We start from the raw sequence: 26,999 nt of genomic DNA, 5'->3' as shown, positions 1-26,999 counted from the left end.
GACTTTGCGAGTCATGTGGTTTCTGCCACAACTACCCAATTCTGTTATCACAGAGCAAGAAAAGCTGCAGACAAAGGACACAACAGGTACACAAGTATGTTAATGTACCAGTAAAACTTTATTTACACACACTAACACTTGAATTTCATGTAATTTTTACATGTCAATGAATATTCTTTTATTTTTCAACCATTCTTAGCTTCTAAGCCTTAATTTCTTTAAAATACGTATAGCTGATGGCAAAAATTCCAACCCTACCTGATAAGGTTTTTAATTTACTAAATGATAATTATGACATAAATTAAGGTTATTAAACATGAGCACCAACATTTCATTCTAAGTATGAATGATACGTCTATAGTAATCCCAAGACCAACTATATATATATGTGTATATATATATATATATATATATGTACATAAAATGTACATATAGGAAAAATATTCAATTTATCCAAAAGAAGCAACAAAGGAGGGAAAAGTTACAGAAAATAAAATGATATGAACTAAATGCAATTATCAGATTCCACTAAAAAGAAGACCTGACTGTATGGTTTCTAAATGAACTACCTTTAAATATAATAAATATATAGATAGGCTAAAAAGTAAAAAGATGTAAGGAGACATAAAAATCATAAATCAAATTAAACCCAGAGTATCTATATTAGTATCAGACAAAGTCCCTTCAGGACAAGGAAAACTGTCAGTAATACAGAGGTACATTATACAATGATGGAAGCCTTAGCATAAGAGGAAGACATACCAATACAAGTTCACAGGAAATGTGTACATGCCTAATAACAGAACTTCCAAACATACAAAGCAAAAATATGAAAGAATTATGAAGAGAAAGAGAAATACATAATCACAGTTGGAGACTGAAAATCTTCCCTCAATAGGGGATAAAATAAATATAGACAAAAAAATCATCAATATCATTTAAAAATTACTATCAACTAAGTAGATTTAATTGACATTTATTAAACTCTTAAACCACAGCAACAGAATATATGGTTTTCAGTGTATCTGGAGTAGTCACCAAAAACCAAGCAAATTCTTAGCAAAGTCAAAAGTACTGAAGTCATACAAGGTATAGTACTTAACTATAAGGGAAATAAATCAGAAAACATTAACAGATACCAGGACATTCTCTAAACACATGGAAGTTAAAAATGCCTTTTAAAATAATCATTAGATCAAAAAAAAAAGTTTTAAGGGAAAGTAGGAAATATTTGGAACTACAAATATGAAAACATATATACATATATACATATATGTTTTCATATTTGTAGTTCAAAAAAAATATATATATATAGGATGCAGCTAAGAGAAAGAAATTTATACCTCTAATATGTGCATCAGAAGTCTCAAATCAACAATCTAAGATCCATCTAAAGAAACTGAAAGGAAAAGCAAAATAGCTCTAAACCTAGAAGAAAGGTCATAACAAAAAAAAGAGTGAAATCAGTGAGAATGAGAACAAGAAAATAGAAAATATCAATAAAATGAAAGCTACTCTTTCAGAAGATCAACAAAATGGATAAAATTCCAGAGACTCAAGGAAGAAACAATGAAAGGGGGCGGGAATCTAGCTCAGTGGTAGAGTCCTTGCCTAGTCCCACAAGGCTCTGTGCTGGGTCTCCAGCACTGAAAAGAAAGGAAGGGGAGGAGGGAAAGAAGGGAAGAGGGAAGGAGGGAGGGGAGGGGAGAAGGGGGAGCGGAGAAAAGTAAGGGGGGGAATATTACCACTACCAGAGAAAACAGAGGAGGAGATATTACCAAAGGCCCCACAAACATTAAAATATTAACAGATGAATGAATACTAGGAAAAACTTCATGCACATAAACTCCACAAATGATATGAAATGAACCAATGTCTCAAAATCCACAAAGTACCAAAGTCGTCAAATAAACCAGTCAGGCTCATATATACAAAGGAAATCGAGTTTATAGACGAAAACCATCTATAAAAGAAACTCCCAACAGTTTCATTGGAAAATACTAACAGTTAAGAAATGACATAAATTCTACCTAATGACCTTAGACATGTGGGGCAGGAGGAGCACATGGTTCCCTCCAGGGGTCATCTACTTACTATCATTACTTCATGACATTTAAGAGCTGGTGAGTTCAGAGCATTTTCACTGTCAGACAATTTTCGCAACACAAGAACTAAAATCAAACCAATATATATTTAAGTACTTCCTAGTCCAAAGCACTCTGCAGTGATGATCTTATTTAATCTTTGCAACTCCAGATATATCACCAAAACAAACAAGCACTAGCCTTGGATTAAAAGGCACTTCCCTCCCACCTGTAGGTGTAAAGTTATGGCTTCTCTCTCCCAGGTAACTGGGTAACTGGTTCAGTCTTCTCTAGATACAATGGACCTGCGCTGATGAGTCTGAGGTGAAAGGGTTTGGAAGTAACTATAATAAGTGATCCATAACTACAGAATGTTAAAGTAATTCTGCAAGCATAACATTAGTGTTTGTAATAACTCAAAAAATTAGCCAGAGTGCTGGTACCCATGTTTTACACCAGCAGTCTTGGGAGGCTGAGACAGAAGGATTATAAATTCAAGCCCGGTTCCAACAATTTAATGACTTAGCCAGATCCTGTCTTTAAAGGATGGATGGATGGATGGATGGATGGATAGATGGATGGACAGATGACGGACAGACGGACAGACAGACAGGATATAAAGCTCAATGTGAAATCCCTAGACTTATTCTGCAGTACTGAAAAAAATTCAAAATGTTAATCTTTAAAACAAACAGTATGTCACCTCATTTTAGTCAAGGACATGCAACTAGTAAGTGGAACAGGAGACCACAAGGAGCACTCTAAGCTTAAACAGAAAAACAGCAAGGAATAAGTGAACGGTTAACTGAGACAGTGCAGTGAAGAAGACTACCTGCCCCCAAGGCCTTCCAGACTGGCCACAAGAGCTCAAAAGACAGAGCAGAGGGGTCCAGAGCAAAAAAGACAAAGTCCATACCACATGAAAAAGAAGAGGGTGCTGACACAGAGATTCAGCACAGCACAGCACCACGCACCACACAGACCAGACTCCTGCTGTGTGTTCAGCTCCAGGACAGACAGGAGTGAGCAGACAAAACAGATCCTGTCCTCCTGGAGCTCAGAGTAAGCAAGAAGGGTACAACTGTGTAGAGCCTGGACAGAATTACCAAAGGAAACAAGAAGTCCTGTAAATATATTACTATTATCTGATTAATAATAAAATATTAACCATAATAATAGCTGCTGCTTTTGCTGTATAGGCATCCACCATGCAGGTCCTTTACTAGGCTTTTACACATGAGGTACCCTAACATTCCCCACAATGGGAAAGCTCCAAAGAGCTAAGTGGCCTATATAACTTTTCACAGCTAAATATCATCATTGCTGGCGAGCTGGGCACACACTCAATATGATCCACTCAGGAGATGTTTGTTTAGCATCAACTCTGAGCAGAAAACACCTGTATGCTGAATCTACAGTAACAACTCTTCCACCTGCGATACTGCCAAGCAATGTGCAAACTAAGATGGTTTTTAGTAGCCTCCAATTAAACACAAGCTCTTTCTCTGCTTCTGGTAACAGCCAGACTCTCAGTCAAATATAAAACCCATACTTGAATGTCAATAGTCCTGCTTCCTCATCTTGATCTGTTTTTCAACTATCCCTATTGTTGAGGATGCCATAATTTTTCAAAAGGACACCTGGTACTATGCTGAAACTTGCTATCGTTAACTTTTCCTAATCCGTATTTGCTGAATGCAAGCACTGCACAGATAAAGGCAGAAATTAAGCCTTATTTTTAAGAGTATTTTTCCTAATAAGCTGAATCTGAAGTGGGTATCAAAACTTTTTTATCTAAGCCAGGGTGCAGAATCTATTCACAATAAGAAAGTTATTTTAGGGCCAGGGATTTAGCTCAAAGGTTCCACCACCTGCCTCAGAAGTACAAGGTCCCAAGTTCAATCCCCAGTACCAAAAAAAAAAAGTTATTTTAACAGCTCATTAATTGAAGGAAACAAGGTTCCTCCTGTCTACCTGATAAAGCTACTTGCTCAATAATTTGGCAAGAACAATTCAGTGAACTTTTAGTTTCCTCTTAGTTCTGTTTTAATATCAGTGATGATAATCTCCCCTTCAGCAAAGAAGGATCCATGACAGCAAGTGCGTAAGTTAAGATCACATGTGTGTGTATATACACACAAATAAGTAATTTAGAGCCACATGCCACTTTTCATGTAAGCACACTTATTCGCTACAAATATATTTTTCCTTAAGACTGACAGCCTACATATGTGCATACAAATACATATATATACTCACATATGTACCTATGCATGTGCACATAGTAACAAGTTCTGGAAAAATAGATACACTCTATCTGAAATGTTGAACATTCTTTAAAAAAAGAGAACTTGTGAAACACTGCTGTGTGCCAAGGTCCAACAATGTGAGAACAGTCCTTCAATCTAACTTTAGAGAATAAGACTACTTCATCTCCCAGGAGTCCACCACAGTTTATCAGGGCTCTGGGACTGGGACTCTGCTGTATGTGTTGCTTTCCTTTCTCTCTGTTCCTTCAGACTCTGAAGTGTTAACTCACTCTCAAGTGCACTGTTCTGTAAAATCCCTTCCAGATGCACCCGTGAGTCTACTCACGAGGCTCAGCACAGCAGCCTCACACTGGGCAACCCTTCATTTCCTTCTGTCTTTTTCATGTCTGTATACATCGTGAAAGCAGAGTGTACCATCTCTAGTCCCTTCCCCTACTCTAGCTCCGGCACAGTATTTAAGGCAATAGCTACTGAATAAATTCATTTATTCCTCAGATATCTGAAGCCCATTATGTGCTAGGAAATCAACAATAAGCAGAAAGAGACCCAACACTTGTCCATTTGGACCTTAAATATCAATGTTAAGCATATTAACAAGTGATAAATATACACTGCCAGTAAATTAACATATTTAGGTGATATAAAATACTGAGAAAATTAAAGGAAAGAATATGATAAAGAGATTCATTTTTAAAAGTTCTAAAAGTTTAAGGTCCACATGCCAAGTGGAAAAGTCATTTCATCCAAACAGATTAACACATACTATCCTCTTCAACAAAAGAAGAGAAAATAAAAACAAAACTTGATTTTCCTTCACCAAAAGAACTTTTGAAAATGAGTATTTGTGCTGAATATGATTCATGCTTGGTCAGATTTGATAACAGTATTTCTGCAAACAAATTTGTGTCACAGTGAAGCATGCCAATTTCTAATGGATACATGCAACATAAAGAAAAAGATTTTGTTACATAAGTAAATACTACTGTTACACAAACTGTGTTAATATATTTAAAAGATCTGGAAGACAAAACACAATACCTACATATCTAAATGCACATAGATTCCCTATAACAACGGTGGCAAACCAATGATGTGCCACAGCAAGCTATCTATATCCCTGAAAACTCTAAAAGGTTCATCATCACTGCCCTACAATAACAGATAATGTTACTTTCTAATAGTATCGAGGAAGCAATCTGACTGGACTCTAAAGGTCTGGGTCCTTAGTCTTTTCAGTTGGAAAATGAAGATCACACCTTTCCTGGCTACTTGCAAAGCTCTAGCTTCTAGCCAAGTGTGTGTACACTTCTCTAATCTCTCTGACCCACAAACAGGAACTCAGATAAGGGCCAAGGGCAAATGGAAGACTTATGGGGGACACTAGGCTACATCTGCTTAGTACGTGTTTGTCCAAAATGCTTGTTGAGCATTTTCTACATGCCACTAGTGTTTCAGCTGCCTAGGAGCAAAAGAAAATAATACCCCATAAAGACTGCTCCCAAGCCAAGTGGGGCAGCACACGCCTGTGATCCCAAACTTCTCAGGAGGTTGAAGCACCGGTGTGGGGGGGGGTCACAATCAAAGGCCAGCCTGGGCAATTCAGCAAGAGTCTATTTCAAAATAAAAAATAAAAAGTGCTGGGAATGTAGCTTCATGTAGAATGCACCTGGGTTTGATCCTGGGGGAGGGATGGTGCCTGGAGAGAAAGGTGAGGAGCTGGAGAGTGCGCCGGAGAGGTAGGCTCAGGCTGCAAAACTTACTCTTCACTCACTTCCTTTCTAACTTTGCTTCTCAGACCATGGGGTCAACCTGCTCACCATGCACCTGGGAGGAACTGCAATTACCCCTTCCTCTCAGAAGCTAAGTCGGAAGCAGAACTGAGGCACAAGCCTGGTTTCACAGAGATGTCACTTTTTATTCCCAGTTCCAGGACTGCTTCACTGCCTAGCAAGTCAGTAACAAAGAGACCTCCAAGGACTCAGGAGCTGAGGTTCTGCATGAAGCAGTAACAGAAGGATCCTTACCTGATCTATCTTTGTAAACCATACACCACAGTGTGGTTTGATCCTGGGGGAGGGATGGTGCCTGGAGAGAAAGGTGAGGAGCTGGAGAGTGCGCCGGAGAGGTAGGCTCAGGCTGCAAAACTTACTCTTCACTCACTTCCTTTCTAACTTTGCTTCTCAGACCATGGGGTCAACCTGCTCACCATGCACCTGGGAGGAACTGCAATTACCCCTTCCTCTCAGAAGCTAAGTCGGAAGCAGAACTGAGGCACAAGCCTGGTTTCACAGAGATGTCACTTTTTATTCCCAGTTCCAGGACTGCTTCACTGCCTAGCAAGTCAGTAACAAAGAGACCTCCAAGGACTCAGGAGCTGAGGTTCTGCATGAAGCAGTAACAGAAGGATCCTTACCTGATCTATCTTTGTAAACCATACACCACAGTGACACACACACACACACACACACACACACAATTTTTCATTGTTGAGAATCAAATCCTGAGTCTCATTATACTGAACAGACACTCCACCCGAAACTACCTCCCTGCTCTACGGTATGTACGTTGAAGACCTAAGCAAAATGAAAAATGATGTACAAACTAGAGGTGCCAATCAATTCCACATACCTCACAGTGCTGTTAGGAGGCTCAACTAAAGTAACAAGTGAATGTGGTAAATGCAACACAGAGCGCTCTGCCAATGCCATTGCCACCATCACCTAATCTTCATCATCATTACTTAGTCGTGTTTGTGCTCAATTCTATCACTGAGGAAGAGCTGTTATTATAGAAATTAACTCGGCCTGCAAAAAGATGAAGCTACCATAAGAAGCCTTACAATAAAAAAGTAAATTTCCTGCAATGAGCAGAATTTAGATCAGAAGATAGATTGACAAAAAGTAAGTAACCAGGCGTGAGTCCCCACGATCTCCAGGTAGGCAACCCAGAGGGTGTGATGTGACAGCAGCTGTAACCTGTGCCCCCCACTCACGCCACCGACTCTGGCATCTCTCCTCTTTGCTTTTCTGGCTTCAATATCCGATCTGCAGATTGTGGCCACTGCTTTCTCTCCTTCAAGGTTCAGTAAAAAGCACCATGTGCGCTGCAGTCCTCCTTGTCTCATGGAGGCTGGTTCCCCGGGACTCCATCATTTCAGCCTTCACCCATCCAGTATCTGTCATGAAAACCCATTCCAGCTCAGCCCCTGGTACAGGTGCTGGGCACACAGTGATAGACAGGAGATACAGTGTCAGCCTGTACATCAGATGGCAGAGCAGCACACTCGGGACAAAACTGACCTGAGTGAGGGGAAAGCAAGAGGAGCGAAGGACGTTCTCTGCACAGCACACATCGCTCAGCATACAAATTCTACTGCATGTGCCCTGGCAGAGTAGCAATGCTAAGGACCACTGTGCATCCATCCTGTGGCCAGCGGTGAGCACAGCATTAACAAACCACAACTGTAAATGTTTCATACTACCTACACTTTCAAGGACTGATCAGCTTCAAAGATTCGAGTACAGAAAATGCACTCCTCTCTGCCCCTTGGTGGCTGTAACAGGGTTTCCCCGCAACACAATCTGAAGGCAAAGACAAGCTGGTGGGCCCTGGGCAGCTGCCAACTGCAACCAATGCACTAATGGGGCCGAATGTGTTCAGCTGCCACAAATCCACGGCTTTGGGCTTGGCGCTGTACAACAATGCAACTATAATAATCAGCACATGAAAAGATGGCATTTTCAGAGAGCTCTGACCGTGATGCCACATGATTCGTGTGACAGAAGAGGCAATAAATAAAGCCAGCCACTCTCAGACATCATTCAAGTGCAAAGAGTACTTAGTAAATGTGACACGTCATAGAGAAAACCTCAGGGTTGAGCTCTTTAACTGGAAGAGGGCAAAGAGGAACAGATAGGAGAGGAAGAAAGAGAATTGATGTCTAAAACGTTGGGGGGGGGCACACAAGCACAAGAAGAGCAGCAAAGCCACGCCAGGCATTTTGTGCATAGGTGTGAGGTGCTAGCTGTGGCTATGTCCCTGAACTCCCTGGGGCCAATAGGAGTGAAGCACATTTCAACTCCACTTCCAAATGCAGAACCCTGAGTTCCCTGGGCATTCTTTCTGTTTATACCAACCATGTCAGTCACTTTGAGTTTCTCTATATTTTCCCCATATTTTATGGAATTATTTAAAGTTATAATTGAGTATGCAGGAGTGAAGCAAAAAATCTGTGAATACGATGCATCTTTCACAGCACACAGGACTTAAAATCAAAACAGCCTGGTTTCAATCTTGCCCTGCCACATATTACTGGGTTTCATTAAATGTACACTGGGGGTGTTACTATCTATCTGTAACAGACATTTGCAAAATTTAAATAATATAACATATAAAAATATATAAAAATAAATCCTGGGATCTGATGCTCAATACATTTTTATGTATTTTATGCCTGATTATGGATTGTCCTAAAACAATTACATGGAAATTAGATAACGGTATCTCTTCCCTCATAAATCATTCCTTACAACCACAGCCTAAAATAATCTTTCTCTCTTAAATTTCTACTTTACCAGCTGCTAGTATAATTCACCTGGTAAACAGCAACTGTCTTTCAACATTTCTTCTACTATCATCTTTAAATGCCATTTCCCCTTTCATCTTCTTATATTTCTTATGTCTTACTTACTTAACATGGCAAATTTTTGAAGCCACAGCAACAGAACTTTGGAACCAAATGAACAAAGTGAAGTTCTGGCTCCAACATTATTTTAGGCCACCTTGAGAAAGCCATTTGGCCTTTCTGGTACTCAGTTTCCCCATCTACTCAAAGGAGAGAGAGCTGTCAGAATGACCGTGTCATTATTCATCTGAAAGTCCCCTGCAGTAGCATCTCTCCCTCTCCTTTGAGTAGAATTTGGAAAATACCCTGACAGATACTTTCCATAGTATCTACGTAAGGCTTCACTGGGAAAGCGGAGGCAGAAGAACTCAACTCCATACAACCTTTAACACTTAGTCCACTATAAATTAACAGAAAAAACATGGGTTCCAAATGATGAAGTCCAAAGCACTGAGTCATGAGTTAACCAAGTCTCAGCGTGCATCACAGCCTGGCTTCTTACCTGGAAAATGGAGCTTATGTCATTCATCCCAGAGGGCTATACTTGGGGCTGAGGAAAATATAGTTAGTAAATCTCCTGGCACAATGCCTGATGCTTAGCACAGATAACAACTCATTATTAGTAGTAATTATGTGACAGTGACAAGTCATTTAATGTCTCGAGGAACCCTGATGTATAATTTGAGATAATATCACAGTACATGAAAATCCCTAAAACCAGGCAGAAGATGCACTAGGCACTTGCTAAACATCAGTTTCCTGACACACTCCCCAGCCATCTGTAGTCAGCAGAATAATGGCTCCCCTCAAACATGTCTGTATCTTAATCTCCAGAATCGGTAAATGTAAAATTATAACTACATGGCAAAAGAGAGTTAAAGTTGCAGACAGAACTGAGGTTAGAGTTAGCTGACCTTGAAGATGGAGAGATTATCCAGGATTATGCAGGCAAGCCAAATATATCCATGAGGACCTTATAAGCAGAAGAGAAAGATCAGAGTGAACATAGAAATCAGTGTGGGAGAATTCAGCCTGGTGCTAGAGACAGAGGGTGGGAGCCACAAGCCCACAAATGTGCACAGCCTCCAGAAACTGCAGGACTTAAGAAAGAGATCCTCCCGCTCATCCCTCAGGAAGGACAGCTGTAGTGTCTGCACCTCAATTTTAGCCCAGTAGGAACTGCTCAGATTTCTGATATCCAGGATTGGAAGACAACAAATCTCCTGCACTTGTGATAATTACAGGAGGCACAGGAAACTAATACATGCTGCCAGTCTTTCAGCTTCATTTTAAATGGGTCTCAACATCTGAATCTGAAAATTGAAAAAAAAGAAACATTTTTGTTTCTTCTGTATACATGCACTTCTTGCTAAAAGGAAATCTCGTAAGAAAACCAACTCTCTTACTGAATTAAAGTGAATAAGTAGTTATCTTAACAGTGAGTCAATGTAGGCCTTTGTTATAAAGAACTTAAAAGATGTTAAATAATATGTTTCATTAATACTGTACACGAATGGTGTTAAGTAAAGTAATTCAAATATATAGCATACAAGTATCTGAGGTTCTGGGGAACAAGCAACTCAAGCGAAGTCTTAATTATTACAAACTAAGTAAGACAGTGCACCCTTCCTTCAAGCACACTGCGTGCTAGGTTTTGCGACAGCTTGGTTATGGTTTTTCGGCTGAAGGTTCCAGCTCTGGAAGCACGGACCTCTGTGTGTGGTGTTGAGGTGGTGGCACCTTCAGGAGGGGTCCTGGCAAAGGGAATGCTGTCGTGGGAGCTCCCCTCTCCTGAATGGACTGACGCTGTTTCGCCAGAGTGGGTCGTGTCGCACAAGTAGATTAGTTCTCACAAGGATGAGCTGCTGTAAAGCAAGGTCACCCCAAACACTCAGCCCTTCCACATGCAGTGGGTCCCCTTTCCACTTCCCTGTCACACAGTGACATGGCCACAGGGCCCTTACCAGGATGCAGGCCCTATGCTGTTTGAACTCGTCAGCCACCGCAGTCCTGAGCCACACATCATCAATCTCTTTCTTTCCTAAATTACCCAGCCTCAGGTTTTCTGTTATAACAACACAAAATGGGTAAAGTTTCTAAGGCAAAGTTTGTGGGCTGAAGTCACTTCTGAATGTCATGATTTTGTTTAACCAGAAGACATAATGTTTCCTTTATGTGGAGTTGATGTCAGCTGAGACCAAAATTCTCTATCCAAGTAAGGAATTCAAGTTGACTTAGTTAGAAAAGGTTATTATGGACATATTTCAAACAGATAGAAAAAGAGTTCTGGAAAAGAGTCTTTCACAGGTTACTAAAGTAGAAATGGACAACCTGAAAGTCAATTAAAATAAACCACGAGACTATCAACTTTGAACTAATACTTCACTAATTCTTCCTGAGGCCTGTGGGCAAAGGAACTAAAAACTTACGTCACTTGATCAAGTCTATTAAGCTTGCTCATCCCTTCCACTCAGAACTGTAACAACTCCCCAGTCACAGAGAACTATGGCCATCCCAATGGAGTGCCCTGGACACCACGCTGGGCCAGGGCACCCCAAAGTGAAACTTCCATGAGGAGGTAGGCAAGAGCCTAGAAAGGGGGTCTCTGGGCTTTTCTCCTGAGACTCTTCCTGGCTTGCTTTTATCCTGTGGAATCACAATCAGACAGGCCCAGCACACTGTCCATATGGGGTGCAGTTCCAACCCCTCACTCAAGGCTACACACATGAACTAGGGTGTGCCCCAAGAGAAGGACAGCACAAAGCAGGTAAAACTGGGCTTGCTCCTGCCCCGGGGCGCTAAACAAAATGATCTGGTAGACCAAGGAGGGGCAGACAGCTCCAATTAACACATCGAAGGTTTGTGGGGGAGGTTCTTTAATAACAAAAAGCGCTCATCTATCTAGAATGCTGTCTCTGCAGAGCAGATCCATCCCCAAGCCCCTCGGTTTGACACATGGTGTGGGCCCTTGATAGGCAGCAGAATTCACAAAGATGCCAGGATCTGGACCCAACCACTGCCAGCTTACATCCCCATACTAACCAAAAACTCTCCAGAGGAAGTATATATATGCTGGTGAGGATTGGAAGCCATGGGGCATGTCACTGAAATTTAATCTCTACTGGGAAAGTGTGAACCAATTCAGAGTCAACTTGGAAGACCTGTGGTCACTGATAAGGAGACTCTAGAGTCAGGAAGCCTCCAAACAGATGAGCCTGTGAGCTGTAAGCTCTCTGTACCAAGGGGCTCACCTTCATACTCTCATCAGATCAGGCTAAAGAGGACACAGGGATTCAATCGCTTCAGCAGCACTGACAGTAACGAAGTTTAAGGACTCAAGCCTGTGACCTTCCTGCCTCAGCCCATTAACACTTTTAAGTAGAATTTACACTGAGAATCACCTACTCCTTATTAAGTTAGTTACTTCAGGAGAAAGGAAAGGCTTGAGGGTCTCTTCCTCTATGCAACCTTTGAATGTCGCTTGTACAAGATGTTCTTCCTTTCCTATACTCTTTCAATCTCACATACTCCCTTGGTCTCATTTTCACTCAGAGCTCTGAATACAGGACGGTGCCTTCTTAGTGCAGCAGACATCCAGAAAGACCACACACATAACTCTGAACTCACATAATTTGAAATCTCGTCAGTCTCATTGCTCGGCATACCAAATGATCCTTCTACCACACAGAGATGACCATGCCTTTGTCCCATGTTACATCCTTCAACTGTGTTCCTGAATCTCAAAATATACTCACATTCCTGTGCCATCTGTAACACCTTCTTGGTCTAATTCCCGCCTAGATCTCCTGCCCTGTTTCTCCCTACTTCCACGTTATACTTAAAACTGACTGCTTGGTGGTATCCTCACACACATAACACTCCCTCTGCAAACACAGCCAGACACAGTTCTGGGCACTGGAGGTCTAGTGAGGAGTAAAAGCACGAGCTCTGGGGAGCCTGGAGCATAGTTATGTACAATGTTACAGATGCCACTAGCTCCTCACAACACATCTGAGAGGTAGGTAGTATCAGGACTGCTTTCTAAGACACTGAAGCTTGGAGAGAAAGGGTGGGTGCCCAGGTCCAAAAGCTCTAAAGGGGCACAGGGGAAGTTTCCTAGGAGTCTGAGTCCAGACCCAAAGTTATCATCCACCCTCTTGTCACAGAATGCACAAATCTGGCTTCACCTGGCTCAGAAATGGCCCTCCTCTCCTCAAAGTCAGTAGTGGGAAGCGCAAATAAAAGAAAACCATTCTTTTGCAATCTTCCTTCAGCAAAGCATCCTGAGACAACATGTTCGTTGCTCTTATCCAAAATGAAGAAACTAAGACTGACTGGCCAAAGAGAATGCCCACCCTCTCCCCGGCTGAACTCAGTGCTGAGCACCAGTGAGTTAATCAGAAATAACAGATTTCCTGCCTTAGGGGACTCAGGTTCACATTGGGTATAACAACTCCCAGGAAATTACTGCCATCAGGTGGGGCAGTGCAAAGGTGGCTGCCCAGGGGAGAGGCCCCAGCACTGAGGCCGGGCACAGGGGCTCAGAACAGGAGCTCATTCACTGCATCTCCCATGGAGGATGAAGATGCCCTGAGGAGAGAGGCTCTGAGAAGCTAAGTAGCCGGCATCACAGGGATGCCACTCAGGTGCAGTGCCCACTGCTCCTATCCCTCAGCAGGAGCATTCATGAGTCCCTAGCCTCCCCAATTGGGATAATGGAGGCCACTATGCAGTACCACAATACCCTGTGCCTGTCTTTATTACAGCACTTACCATCCAACAATATAAATGTCTTTTAATTTGGCTTCTTCCCCACTGCGCTGAAAGCTCTTTAAGCAGGGATAAAGTATTGGCCAGCTCTGGGTCCTAGCACTTAGCCCAGCCTAAGCACATGATTCTTACTGAATGAGAACTAAACACTCCTCCATGTGGGGAGCAACTGTGGACAAACATGCACCCTGCCTCCTTTCTCCTACAGATTCACCCACTAAAAGCCTAAACAGTGATTTCCTGAAAGAGTCTAAAAGTCTTAAGTGTGAACAGTAGATTATGTTCCTTTTTTGCCTTACCACTCACTCTTCACCCCTACAAAACTCCTTTCTGCAAGGAACCCTTTACCAGAAGTAAGAAGGTGCTCTCAGAAAAGCTGGTGAGCTGGGGGTTAATACACATTCTTCTAAATTAGTGTTTCCAAGTGCCTGAGGAATAACAGCTCTGTGCCCTGTGCTCTATGCTGGCTGCCATGAAGGAGAGAAGCAGAAGAGGAGTCCCTGCCATGCCTCGGAAGATGGGCAACTGACTTTTGAGCACCTGACCTTAACTCAAGCACTTCACACAGATCTCCCATGACTGTCTTACAAATGAAGACACTGGGGCACGTAGAGCTTATTACCAAAGGTAACACACACTTAAGGAGCAAAATCCTACCAGGGGCTGGGGAGGTAGCTCAGCGGTGCAGTGCCTACTTGGCAAGCACAAGGACCTGAGTTTGATTCCCAGTACCAAAAAAGAAAGGAAAAAAAACTCTGACCCAGGATTCAGAAAAGGAAACTGCAGAAGCATAATCCAGAATACAATCAAGCAACTGCTAAATTATGTAACTTTCTTTCTTGTAGGCTGTAATAATGTAGGGTAGAGGATTGTGATCCTCTGTTGTGCACTGGTGGTGCACTAACGGACGGACATGTAAAAAAAAAGTAGGGAAATTCCATTCTCGATGTGCCTCTCTAGAATAGAGAAACAAAGAAAGACGGACACCGAGGAATAAGGTCCTTAGTGCTTTTCATATTAAAACAATAACAAAATACAGTAACACAGTACACAAATCAAAATGTGATAAGGCACCTCCAGACCTAGAAGGTAAAACACAAGTGGAGGCAGGAAGCCTGTTCAGCATCCACCAGAACCCCAAATCCTCCTGTGACACAGAATGATGGCAAGGCCTTCTTCATGGATTGTGGAAAAGGAAGAGGAAATTTCCTGCTGCTTCTACTAAACGACAAGATGGCCTCCTGACAAACAAAATCTGTTAACCAGTGAGTTTAAAACTGACTTTGAATTTTGGCAATTAAAAAGAACATACACAATAATTAAAAGCCTCATGTATTTCAGGTTCATCACAGACACTGCAGATGGCTCAATGTGTGTCATGTGAGCTGGTGATACTCGCCATGGTGCACTCTGGTGCGTGGCTTCATTTTCATTGCCAAACACACTTCAGTGACAGGCAGTGTGCACCACCAACAGTGGCCTTTGCTCAGACACACTTTGCTCTAAGAATGGGACCTCTCCCTGGTAAAAGCCACCTGTTACTGTTGGAAACATGTCTCTTTTGAATAAATTAGAGCAATAAATTTCATAAAAATAAATCGTAAAGAAATGAATCTATGTGTTATATGAGTTTGTGAAATTATTCTCAGAATTACTCTGTATATTGTGCATATTATGCTTTTTAAAAACTCTCATTTTGCAAATAATGACCTCAACAAATTGATAAGCCACAAGAAACTGAAGTCCAAAAGCTCAGTGTAAGAGAAACGAATGGTCTGCAATAGAAACAGCTCACAATTATGTATTCATTCATCCTAGTAGATCTCGATATGCCCCTACTGTGGGATGGCAATGGGCTAGACTGACAGAGTAGAAGTTTACTAATCTGATACGTAAGTCTGGTCCTTAGTCTCTACACTTACAGCAGGGTGGCGCAGGCAGGCTCAGCCAATGGGCAACTCTGGCATGCTGCTTACTTTTATAATCTAAAGTTTTATCTGAATAGAAACACATTCATTTACATACATGCTGTTTTCCTACTACACCACCAGATTTTGAGTAGACTGAAAACTCCACAAAACATTTACTCTTTGGCCTTTCAGAAAAAAGCTGGCTGTCCCTAGAATATACCCAGAGGCACACATCTGCTCCCCAGATGGATGGACGCCTGAGGAAAGGGCCTGTGGAAAACAACAGACACCTCAGCAGTCAGGAGGACCCTGCTTTACAACAGCATCCCACACAGAAGACCAGGGCACCTGGGGAAAAGCAGCCAATTATAAGGCAAGTAAGATGAACCATGGAAAAAAATTTTGTTAGGAAATGAATACATAAATGACAGCTCTCTCTGGTAACCCTGCAGGACTGGTTCCTAGACTCCAAAAATGCCACAGTCCACAGGTGCTCAAGTCCCTCACATGAATGGTGCAGCATTTACATACAGCCTAAGCACATCCTCCCATACTCTTCAAATCAACTGTTACTTAGAACAACGAATACAATGTAGTGTTATATAACTAGTTGGTATGCTATATTTTTAGATTATAAGAAAATGTGTCTACACATGTTCAAAAAAGACCCAATTCTTTTTTCTGTGTATTTTTGATCCACATTAGTTGAATCCACAGAAGCAGAGCATGGGGAAAGCGAGGGCCAACTGTACTCACAGATGTGGGACAGCCCAGGCTTACAATGTTCAGGCGTGGACAATCTGAGCTCCAATTTGTAAACTGATGATAAAAGATTATAATCCCTTGGGTTAAAGAAGAATCCATGAATTTAGAATATGAGATAATCAGGAGAGGGCAGAAAGGAGGAAAAGAAAAAGACAGATAGGGAAGGGAGAGGGAGAACAGATGTCCCCCTTGCTTTTTTTGTTTTTTTGTTGTTGTTTTTCAGTTTTTTGAGACAAGGTCTCACTACATAGTTGAGACTGACCTGAAACTCACCATGTAGCCCAGGCTGGCCTCGAACTCACAGAGATCCTCCTGCCTCAGCCTCCAGAGTGTTGGGATTACAGGCGTGTGCCACCATGCTCAGCTAGTCCTCCTTTCAATACAATGTCAACCAGTACCCATGATGAGATAGAAAGTGACTACTTTGTAACCATCATAATAACAGTAATGATTCAGGTGAGAAACATGAATGGATGCTAAAATTTGTGAGGGACAATTTAATGAGGAACAGAATATTTAAGAGTTCCAAAGTATCTCCCTACAGAAGTTCTAATTAATTACCAAAGGAGAACAGTCACTTCATGGTGGAAATATATGGTACCAGTGGCCGAGAGATCAAACTTGTCACCAATCACGTGACAGATGACGCTGTACTGAGAGGGACCCAACATCTCCACGGGGCTCTCCTGCCAAACAGTGCGGGGCAGGAGTCTAGTTCTACGGCAACACAAGAAGAACTGGGCGGTTTCTTCAAAAATGCATATATGTAAGGCATAGGAAAACAAAAAGGTTGCTCATATTAAAACATGAAAACAGACAACAAAATGTACATGTAATCTTGAACTGTGTCCTGTAAAAGACAAAATTGGAAAAACTGGCAAAACTAGCCATAGATAACAGTGTTGTGTCCTTGCTAACCTTCTTAATTTTGATTATCTGTACTGAAATTATAGAGGAGGCTTTTGCTTTTAGGAAACAGACACTGAGGTATTTTAGTATTTAGGAAATAAAGAAACACAACACATATACTTTATCAAGCTATGAAAATAAACACAGGCACAGAAGGAACAATGAGGCAAATGTGGAAAAATGTTCACTGGTGGTTCCAGAGAGTTATACACATTCTTAGCACTAGTCTTTTACCTCATTTGCTAGCTGTAGTTCATTTCCAAAAAAAAATTTTTTTCATGGCAAGAAGAAATGAAGATCTTAAAAGTGGGAGGGGCAAAGGGAGGTCGACAAGCAATTATAAATACATCATAAAAGGTAGGGCTATGAAGACGTTATAGAAACACAGAGAAAGGAGTTCATAACCCGGGGGATTCTGGAAGGGCATATAATGTTGCCACGGTGTTTCCCTGCCATGAACTAGGTCCTGCATTCAACAAATACCTCTTTGAACAAGGCAGCCATCCTGCCTCTGCTAGGAGCCTGCGTCATTCTGATCTCCTAAAATCTCTGCACTCTTCTACCAAGTCACTCAACACACTCTTACCACTTCTGCCTGCACGTTTTCTTCCCTACTGGATTACGAAGTTTTGGGTACAATATGATGGTGACAAAGACAGGGACAATGAAAGCAACAGCAGCTAGATATTCTGCACCTGCTACAGGCCAGGCAAGTCACTGAACAACTCTTCACACACAGATCTCGAGACACCCCACAAGGACCCTGGAAGGGATGTAATTTTTTATTTTGCTTTTAATCACCATTTCCAAGACAGGGATCTGAAGGTGAGAGGGGTTAATAGCGGCAGCCAGGCTGCAACACACAGAAGTGGCACAAAGGAGACACGAGCCTAAGACCATCTGATGCAAAACTATGCTCCGAATTACTGCCTGTCACCAGTCATCTCAGTACTGTTTTCAATTCACTGTGGCCCGCACACAACAGGCAAAAAAAAAGGTAAGCAGGATTTGTCTAAGCATTTAGCATCTGTGTACATTCTCTGAGCACACCAAAACTGAAAGCAAGGGACAGAGAGGGACGATGGTAAGAAAAGCCAGCCCTTCAAACAAAACAAAAAACAAACAACCAATAATCCTCTGCACGGATAGATAACCAACAGCAGTTAGGCCACGAAATCCAAACATGTCAGCAAGCATGTGAGGAGCATAAGCACCCGGGAAACTGTCTCACAGATATCACTGCCATTTCACCTGAATGGCAACCAGTGAGGTGGGTCTCAGTACCACGTGCAGAAAAGGGAACAGCAGCTCAGAGAGGTAAAAAAACTACTCCAGAACTTCAACTATTACAGAAATTTCAATTTAGCAGAGATCAATATTCACAGCTCAAATTTGTAGTTCGACAGATATTAGTTGAATAAATAAATAAATAATTTAAAGTCCTGATCCAACATTTGGCCTTGCTAAAAGTTACTAAAAACATATTCATGGCCTTATCCAAAATGCTTGCAAGTTTTTTGTCTTGTTTGGCTTTGTTCTCGCTAAACTGCTCCGGCCAGCTAGTGCTTGCAGTCTTCCCACCACAGCCTCCCAGAGTGCTGAGATTACAGGGCACACCAATGTGTCCAGGTCTCCCCAGGTCTGTGCCCAGTGCTGACAAGCCCGGGCCCACTACCAACTCAGGAGGCACGAGCAGCAGCAATGTCCAGAGCAGCTCACAAATCTTCTGTTACTCTTGTTTGCTTCCTTACACGAAGACTTTGACATATGCGCCCCAATGCCAATTAACTGTGAGGACTGTAATTTTCCCCTCCAAAACACCCACTACTACAGCCAGCATCCATAAGTCAAACTCTAACATCTTTGAAAAAAAGCCTTCAGTGCTTTGAAAATACTTTCTTCTTCATCCAGAGGTATCCCTATGAGTAATCAGCCACACGATGCTGCACAAGTTATGTGACCTTCTAACAATTCTTCATCTGAAAACACAAAACTAATGTCCATGGCCAACACCAGGACTGAACCAAGAAACTTGTGGCAAGAAGCCCTGCAACAGTGCCCAGCACACCTTAGAGACACAGGAAATGCTAGCTACAAAACAAAAACAAGCAGTGGTTTTAAAAAATATGAAAAATTCTTAACAGTGTATAATACCAAACATAAATTCAGGCTTTTTGATCAGGACTAAATTCAGCTGAGTAGACAATGATGCAGATGCAAAGGGGATCCTAGCTGTGTGCAGCGCCATCTAGCGGGACAAAAGCAGAGCACACGCGGTGTAAATAGGTACCTAAGAGGAGAAACCCCGCAAGAGTGAAAAATGCCCCTTCTTCTCGGCATTATCATTTCACAATGGACGGTGGAATCAACAGTGACCCTCAGTGAAAGATCTGTAACAAAAAGAGTGATTAAAAAGGTTGTCCTCGGGCCGGGGATTCAGCTCAGCGGGTTCGGTGGCCAAGTACCCGAGTTCAATCCCCGGTACCAAAAAATAAAAAATAAAAAAAAAATACAAAACCAAAAACAAAAAAGGTTGTCCTCCCATATTTGTGCCCTTTATGACACCAAAGAAGAACATCAATAACATGCGTGAACATCTTAAAATAGCAGTAGAGGCTGATTGGTGAAAATTTATGAAACTTCACATCTCATCAATTCAGAGTAAGACATTTTGTACTTGTGGAGGCGCTGAGAATCCAGACATCTTCTAAGTTTTGCAGCCATAAAACTATTTGCAAAACGTTGTTAATTTAAGCTTCAGGTGCTGTAATATGGGGAATAGCATAATAAAAATTAATCCAAGCTGCTGCTAATTTCAATATTAACGAAAAAAAGATTTCCTGGGCTGGGGATTTAGCTCAGTGGTGCTGCCGCCTGCCTCACAAGTGCAAGGTCCCTAGTTCAATCCCCAGTACCAAAAAAAAAAAGATTTCCTAACGAATGAGTTTCACCTTCAACATTTTCAGTAATGGAAAACTAAAATTATTCTAATATAAAACACCCAAGAAATGAACTGGATGATTTATGCATTAAATTATTTTGCATATATGTTTATGTCTGGAAAGCAATGCGAATAATCACATCTGTGTCTTGGGCTATTTTTTAAAAATATCAGGTGACGTGTACTAGGGACCTATTATGTGTCAGACGCCGTATTTATGTCTGAAACAACAACCCAACATGGAGGACACGAGCTCTCAATTTTATAGAAGGGGAAACTGAGGCTCTGAGGAATTAAACGGTACAGTTGTCACCTCCCATAATCACACGGCTTTAGAGCAAGGCTCTTTAGAGCTGAGGCTCTGCTGGCTGGCACTCCTTGGAGAGGCCCCTGTCATCTGCCAGGCGCCATCCATCCTCTCTCTGCACGGTCCACAGGCTGTCCTGCTCACACGGCCACCTGCCCAGCACCCGCAGCTCACCTGAGGAGCTGCCTGCTCCAGATCCCCACAAAGGACAACGCGCAAAACCACTCAGTGGACACTCTGGCCTCATGCGCTGCACAGGGCTCTGAAGTGGGGCAGACGAGGCTCTGCAGGCTGCCCACCCCGCACTGGCTGCTTTACCTTGGGACAATTATTTGTCTTTCCTCGCCTCAGTAGGCTCCTTTGTAAAACGAGGTAAAATAATTTCTTCTTTTAAGAGTGTGAGTGGAAGTAAGTGAAATATTTAAAAGGAAGTATGGAAATCAGAAAAGGCTCTTGGTAAACGGTAACCAGTATTATTAGCAATTACGAGGCAAATATATTAAGCATACCCCCTCCCTGCCAGAGACAACATCATTTTGGTAAACGGTAACCAGTATTATTAGCAATTACGAGGCAAATATATTAAGCATACCCCCTCCCTGCCAGAGAGACAACATCATTGTGAAAATGTACTCCTATAGTTTCACACTTTCTCGTTTTTTTTTATTTGAGCCTATTTTTAGGGGATGGCAAATTTCTAAATATACCATGAATTGACAATAAATCTCTGATATGCTCTCAACCCATTGTTTCTGTGATAAAGTATTAAGATACAAGAACTCTGTGCCTCAAAGAGGTTCCTTGAGATAAAGAGATCCTTAGTAAGATTTTTCCCTGACTTTCTGTGCAGAACGTGTTCCTATTTTCTCTTCAACCACTGAAATATATACATAATTAAAATCCTTACCTCGCACACTTGCTGAAGGCTGAAAAATGTTACTGAAGAGCTTAGGGAAAAAGTGGGCTCGCCTTTTTGGTAAAACACATTTTCAGAAACCTCTTTTAAAAATTTATCACCACCAATGGCAATTCCTGACAGGTTCCTACTATGAAAAAAAAATTTTATTGAAAAACAAGGACCAATGTTGAGAGACATCCTTTTGTCTCTTTCCTTAAAGTATTCTATCAAAACAGGTAGGCTTGACTGAAAATTTTAGCCTGAGTACTCACAAAATTGGCAACGTGGCTGAGCAACTTACTTCATATTTCTGAGCTTTAGTGTCCCTAACTGAAAAAACAAACAAAAGAAGCCAGCAGGGGACAAAACCACCTACCTTGCATGATCTGTCGTGGATCAAAGACAATGCACAGAAAGCACTCGCCACAGAAGGGGCCCTCAGTGCAGCAGCTTTATTATGATCACCATCTCCTGCGCTAAGGGACACCCCACTTTTACTGTTTCCGTAAATACATAAGCCATTCTGTCTTCAAGCAGGCGAAAAGAATGACAACAGGCAAAGGGGTCTTCCAATACCAAACCTGCTATTGCAATTCAATTTGCAATTTGTCTTTCCTGTGGTGAGTCCGGCTCTGGGTTTCTGTTTAGCATCTGAAACTACAGATTAGCTCCTTCGTGTAAGAAGGCATGTGACAAGGGCTTCTAAACTTCTGGGGAGTAAAATCTTACTGGGGTTTAAGAACGAAGAGCTAGCTGCATTAGGGCACACTGGCTTAACAAGTTCCTCACGAAAAATAAAAGTAAATAAACATCTGAGGCAAAACAGAGCTGACACTACTCATTATTCCCTAGAGCAGGACCCCTGCTGTTCTACCACACAGAAAGAGCACAGTGTGCTCCTCTGCTTGCTTTCACCTGCATTTCACTTAGGACATTCCTGGACTGATAGGAGCAGAGCTGTGAGGGACTCCATCCCCACCCCAATTCAGGTGCTCTTAGGTGGTTAGCGCCTCACCAACTGCTCAATCCCATATACACTTTCTAACTCTTCTACCCCTAAGATACTTAGAACACAATGGCCAGAGGAAGATTGGAGTTAGCGAGGGCTATGCCTGGAGAATGATGCTAGGTACTATAGACAGAGAAGGAGGACCAGGCTCTGCCTCTTGGTCAAGCGCCCACTCTCTGGTGAAGACAAAGGGATCCAAACAGGGTGTGGTGAGGATCCCCCTACTCCATGGGAGAGGAAACCAATGGGTGCCAAGAGACCAGAAAACAAGAACTCGAATCCACTGAGGAGAGAGAAAAGTGGTCAGAAGGAACAGCAGATATGACGGGTGAGGTATTAAATGGATGCTACATCATTTATCTTTCAATCCAACATATCAGGAGAGAAAGGAACAAACTACACTTACTGAGGCTAGAGTTTCCATTCTCCTTCTGTCATTAACTAACTGTATCAACACAGGCTGATGGGAACTTAACTGCAGACTTATGGGTGAGGAAGGCATGACAAAAGAACAACAAAGTACGCTGACATTACCTTGGTCAAGTCATTTGAAGGGTCAGAGTCTGGGTTTCTAACTGAAAGACTGGCCCAACAATCTGCCCATCCCTGGTCTATTACCAGTATTAAGGTCACAATGAACAAACTGCGGGAGTTAAGTCTAACACCATCTGGCCACTGAGTATTTCAGAAGGACTGCTGAGGACTAAGGAGCCGTTGCTGAGGAAGGAGAGCATCTATAAACTTGACACTCACCCTCAACCACTGAGGAGGGCGGGGCTGTCTCAGGAGACCAAACTGTCTTTGCCTCTTCTATCTCAGGACTTGGCACAGAAGCCTGCTATTAGGGTCCCAACAAGCACCTCATTAATGTCCAGGTGCCAAAACACTAGAATTCACAATCACTACTCACTTGTGACCATAAAACGATACATGCACATTTACCTAAAACTGAACCATCACATCCAGTTCCTTTCAAAACCAAACCAAAACCAAAACACAAACAAACAAAAACCCACAATGAAAAACTAAACAGCCACATCCTCCTCTGGGCGAACCAGAGAACCACACGCTATCGGAAGAAGGCACCACACTCGCACGTAATTGCGCAATTCCCGTTCCTGCCCTCTCATTTTACAGGCCTAACAATGCTCAGACAAATCAAAACGATTTTTCCAAAGGGATCAACCCACATGAAATGCCAAACCACTGGGTTTCATTCATACTTTACCAAAAAAATGCACATCAGGTAAAGCAGTGATCCTCCCTGTATACGTATGTATTCCCCACATATTTTCTAAGTAATGCTAAAATTCCTGATATTGGAGAAAATGATGTAACATGAAAAATGTTTACTTTGAAATATCAATAAAGAGCTTTATCAATTTGGACACAAACAGACTACCTTAATCCTGAGTCCTCTGCTCCTATAACTAACAGCTAAATATAACTTGGCAGGGAATCAGCCGCCAATCCATACATTATATCAGATAATTAAAAATACAGTGTTATGTAATCTTATTTAATGGTTACATGGCTTGAACTGAAAACCATCCAAACCAATACCGGACTGTGGGATTAAATTACAGTGCGTAAGACATTTCTGAATATGTTTTTTAATAAGAGTCAGCACATCCCCTTCCAGAAAATATCAAAACATGCAGCACTACTCTCATCTCCAATTAATCCCATCGGCAAGAAACACAATGTCAACACACCCAATAGGCACTTGTGGGGGAGCCCAGAGAAGAGGAGTGGGGAGTGCAGAAACCAAAGCCGAGAGCCTATTTTCTTTGATTTCATTTTAACATCAAGTAAATATCATCCTTATTTGTGTCTGAGAAACAAATTCAGAATTTGGAGGTACAGGGAGAAGAACCAATTACACTGGGGAAAAAAAGGTAAAATCAGTAACTAATGCCCCCCATGAAACAGTCAGGAAACTGTGTAAAGGCAAACTGTACTAGGTCAGAGTACATCTCCAGGCCTACCCGGCTCGAGATCTCATGTAAAGATTAGAAGAAAGCAAAAGTCAGTTGGGAAGTTAATCAATGTTTATGAATACTGAATTTTCAAGAAATGACTATCTCATTTATAAACTGATTATTGTAATGCGTAATTACTCAACTAGAATACTGCTCACAAGAGGGCTTTAATTCAAAAATGCCTCTTTCACTGAGCATTAGAATGCTGCAAGAAGATCAGTATAGAGAGAAACTTTTTGTGAAAAATAAGGATAATTTTCCCTAAAGGACTCACATTAGTTCTATTGCATTAATGTTAACCAAAAAAAAAAAAAAAAAAAAAAATCATATTAATTACATTGATTTCTGCAGGTTTTAAATTAGTATGTAAGAAGTACTTTGTGTGACCTTTTTGGGAGGGTGCAAATAGAAAATGGCCTTAGAAACAGAAGATCTGATTGCAAATTAATTCTGGGTTGTCTAATAAGCTTGTAAATGGGGAACTCAGCTCCCTCGGTGAAAAGACATCAATATCTTCTTAACAGGGACAAAACAGTGAAGAAAAAACTAGATAGCATGAATGTTACCATATCCTGGAAACTTTAAAATACTATACAAACATAAGGTACTGTTTGCAGACATTAACTATAAATATGTATCTAGTATATGTCATGCCATAACAAAAAGGTTTATATTGCTGACCAATCACTGCCGATGGATTTAGTACCAGGATACAGATTTCAGTGCTGAGATTTAGGAAAACCTCGGAAACAATACTTTTTTTAGAGTTAAACAATCACAAATATAGCTAAATAAATGCTTTCATGTAGCCAATAATCAGGTTTAAACTCAATTTCCTAACAACCATGCAAAATCTGACTTCAGACAATATGTTTCAGAAAGGCACTTGTAGTTGTGGATTACATGAGAATAATTAATATTTTAAATGGCAGAGCTCCACATTCTGGATATCGGTCTGTGATTTAAGGGAAAACATTGCAGGTTGAAGCTATCTAAATTAACAGTAACAGGGAGCATCTTGCCAGCATCTTCACAGGTGAGAAATGTACTTCTTATAAGCATTACATTTTTTATGAAAAGTCATCAAGTTTATCACCCAAAAGACACTATGTGGCAATGTCTCCCCAGTATCTGTCACAAGTAACTAGAAGCCATTAATATGAGTAAAAAACACAGAAATCAAGAATTATGAGTGTATTAGCAAAACAATACTACAGCAACATGTCACAGAAAATAATCCTGGATTCTAAAATAAAGTAACTCATTACACTTTTACTTAAACCATTCCCTTAATTGAGTACAACATAACTTTGATTCAGCTTCTTTTGTAGGAAGAATGCACTTGACTCCACAGTCCAGAATATTTCTGTCACTGATCTCAACACGGTGTAAAAAGAAATTTCTTTCATAGAAATGACAGCCCAGTAGGCAACAAAAGATATATGTAAATCACAAAGGGGAAAGAGTACAAACCTAACTACAGAACCGTTGAGAAGGGCATGTGAATAAAACTTAAATTCTCTTTCTCTAATTTAGGAACACTTGCCCATTACTTTTTCACAAGCTCATTTTATTAAGGAAAAGTAAGCGTGCAATTAAAATAAAATGGGGGAGCTCTGTAAACCTGTTTTTGTTCAGCTATTCAAATATGCTTAAATACCTTAAAGACAGTGAGAGCCACCACCACCACCGGTCAACAACACACACACACCGCTACAAGGAACTGGCTGCAATAGGCAAAAACCAGAAGTCGTGGCTTTAAAATAGAGATATCTATACACAAATAGAATATGTCTGCCTCATCTTTCACTTCCAACAATAACAGAGCCAGGGCCAGCATTAGGCAGCAGACCCGATCTAACTAGGGACCCACAGGCTGTCACTGCACAGGGATTCATGCAAATGCCTAACACATCTCACCATATAATGTTTTTCATTTCCTAGAGGAAAAAAAAAAGCACACCAGTGGTCCCCCAGCCCTTTTATCTGAAACACGTTTGCCAGAAACGGGAGCAGCGGACTGCTCCCCCCGCGAAGGCAGGCTTCATTTACCGTCCATCCCAGCAGGCTCTCCAGGAAGGCTGAGGGCGGCAGCCACCAGAGCTCGGTCGGGGTAGGCGTGCCCCATACACCCCGGGATCTTGAGCTCCAGCACTTCCCGGTCCCGTTCACACCCGGCTGCAAGACTCCTTCTCTAGCGTTCCGGACCCCAAGGAAGCCACCGATGAGCGTCACCCGCCCAGCGCTTCCCCAAGAGGGAGGAAAGGAAGGAAGGAAGCCAAAGGGGCTCTCTGGCCGGCCTCCTCCCCGCTGACTCCTGCCAGGGCCTCTCTGAGGGCTCGGAGTGAGCGACCGCCCCGGAAGGCGGATGCCCCAGGACCGCAGCCTGGGCACCGGCGGCCAGCCAGGAGGAGCGGGAGCTGGGCTCTCCCCCGGGAGCGCCGAGAGCCTCCTCTCGCAGGTCCCGGGGTCTGACCCAAGCCTCCTCCAAGGCCCCAAACTTCACTGACAGCCCGAGCACCTGTTCCCT

At 42.0% G+C, this 26,999-nt stretch overlaps 1 protein-coding gene across 3 annotated transcripts in view; it reads right to left on the bottom strand.

Moving 5' to 3' along the window:
- Positions 1–26,706, bottom strand: part of Khdrbs3 (KH RNA binding domain containing, signal transduction associated 3) — a 166,503-nt gene extending 139,797 nt beyond the window's left edge. For all 3 annotated transcript variants that reach the window (XM_010629626.3, XM_033760860.1, XM_033760861.1), the window contains exon 1: positions 26,522–26,706. In XM_010629626.3, coding sequence (XP_010627928.1) covers positions 26,522–26,597 — 76 coding nt within the window. In that variant the 5' untranslated portion in view covers positions 26,598–26,706. The remainder of the gene's footprint in view (positions 1–26,521) is intronic.
- Positions 26,707–26,999: the final 293 nt, after the last annotated feature.

This window comes from Fukomys damarensis, unplaced genomic scaffold (genome assembly GCF_012274545.1).
Source record: "Fukomys damarensis isolate Sample0158 unplaced genomic scaffold, DMR_v1.0_HiC HiC_scaffold_5, whole genome shotgun sequence".
Lineage (NCBI taxonomy): Eukaryota > Metazoa > Chordata > Mammalia > Rodentia > Bathyergidae > Fukomys > Fukomys damarensis.
This window is presented reverse-complemented; position numbering and strand designations above follow the sequence as displayed.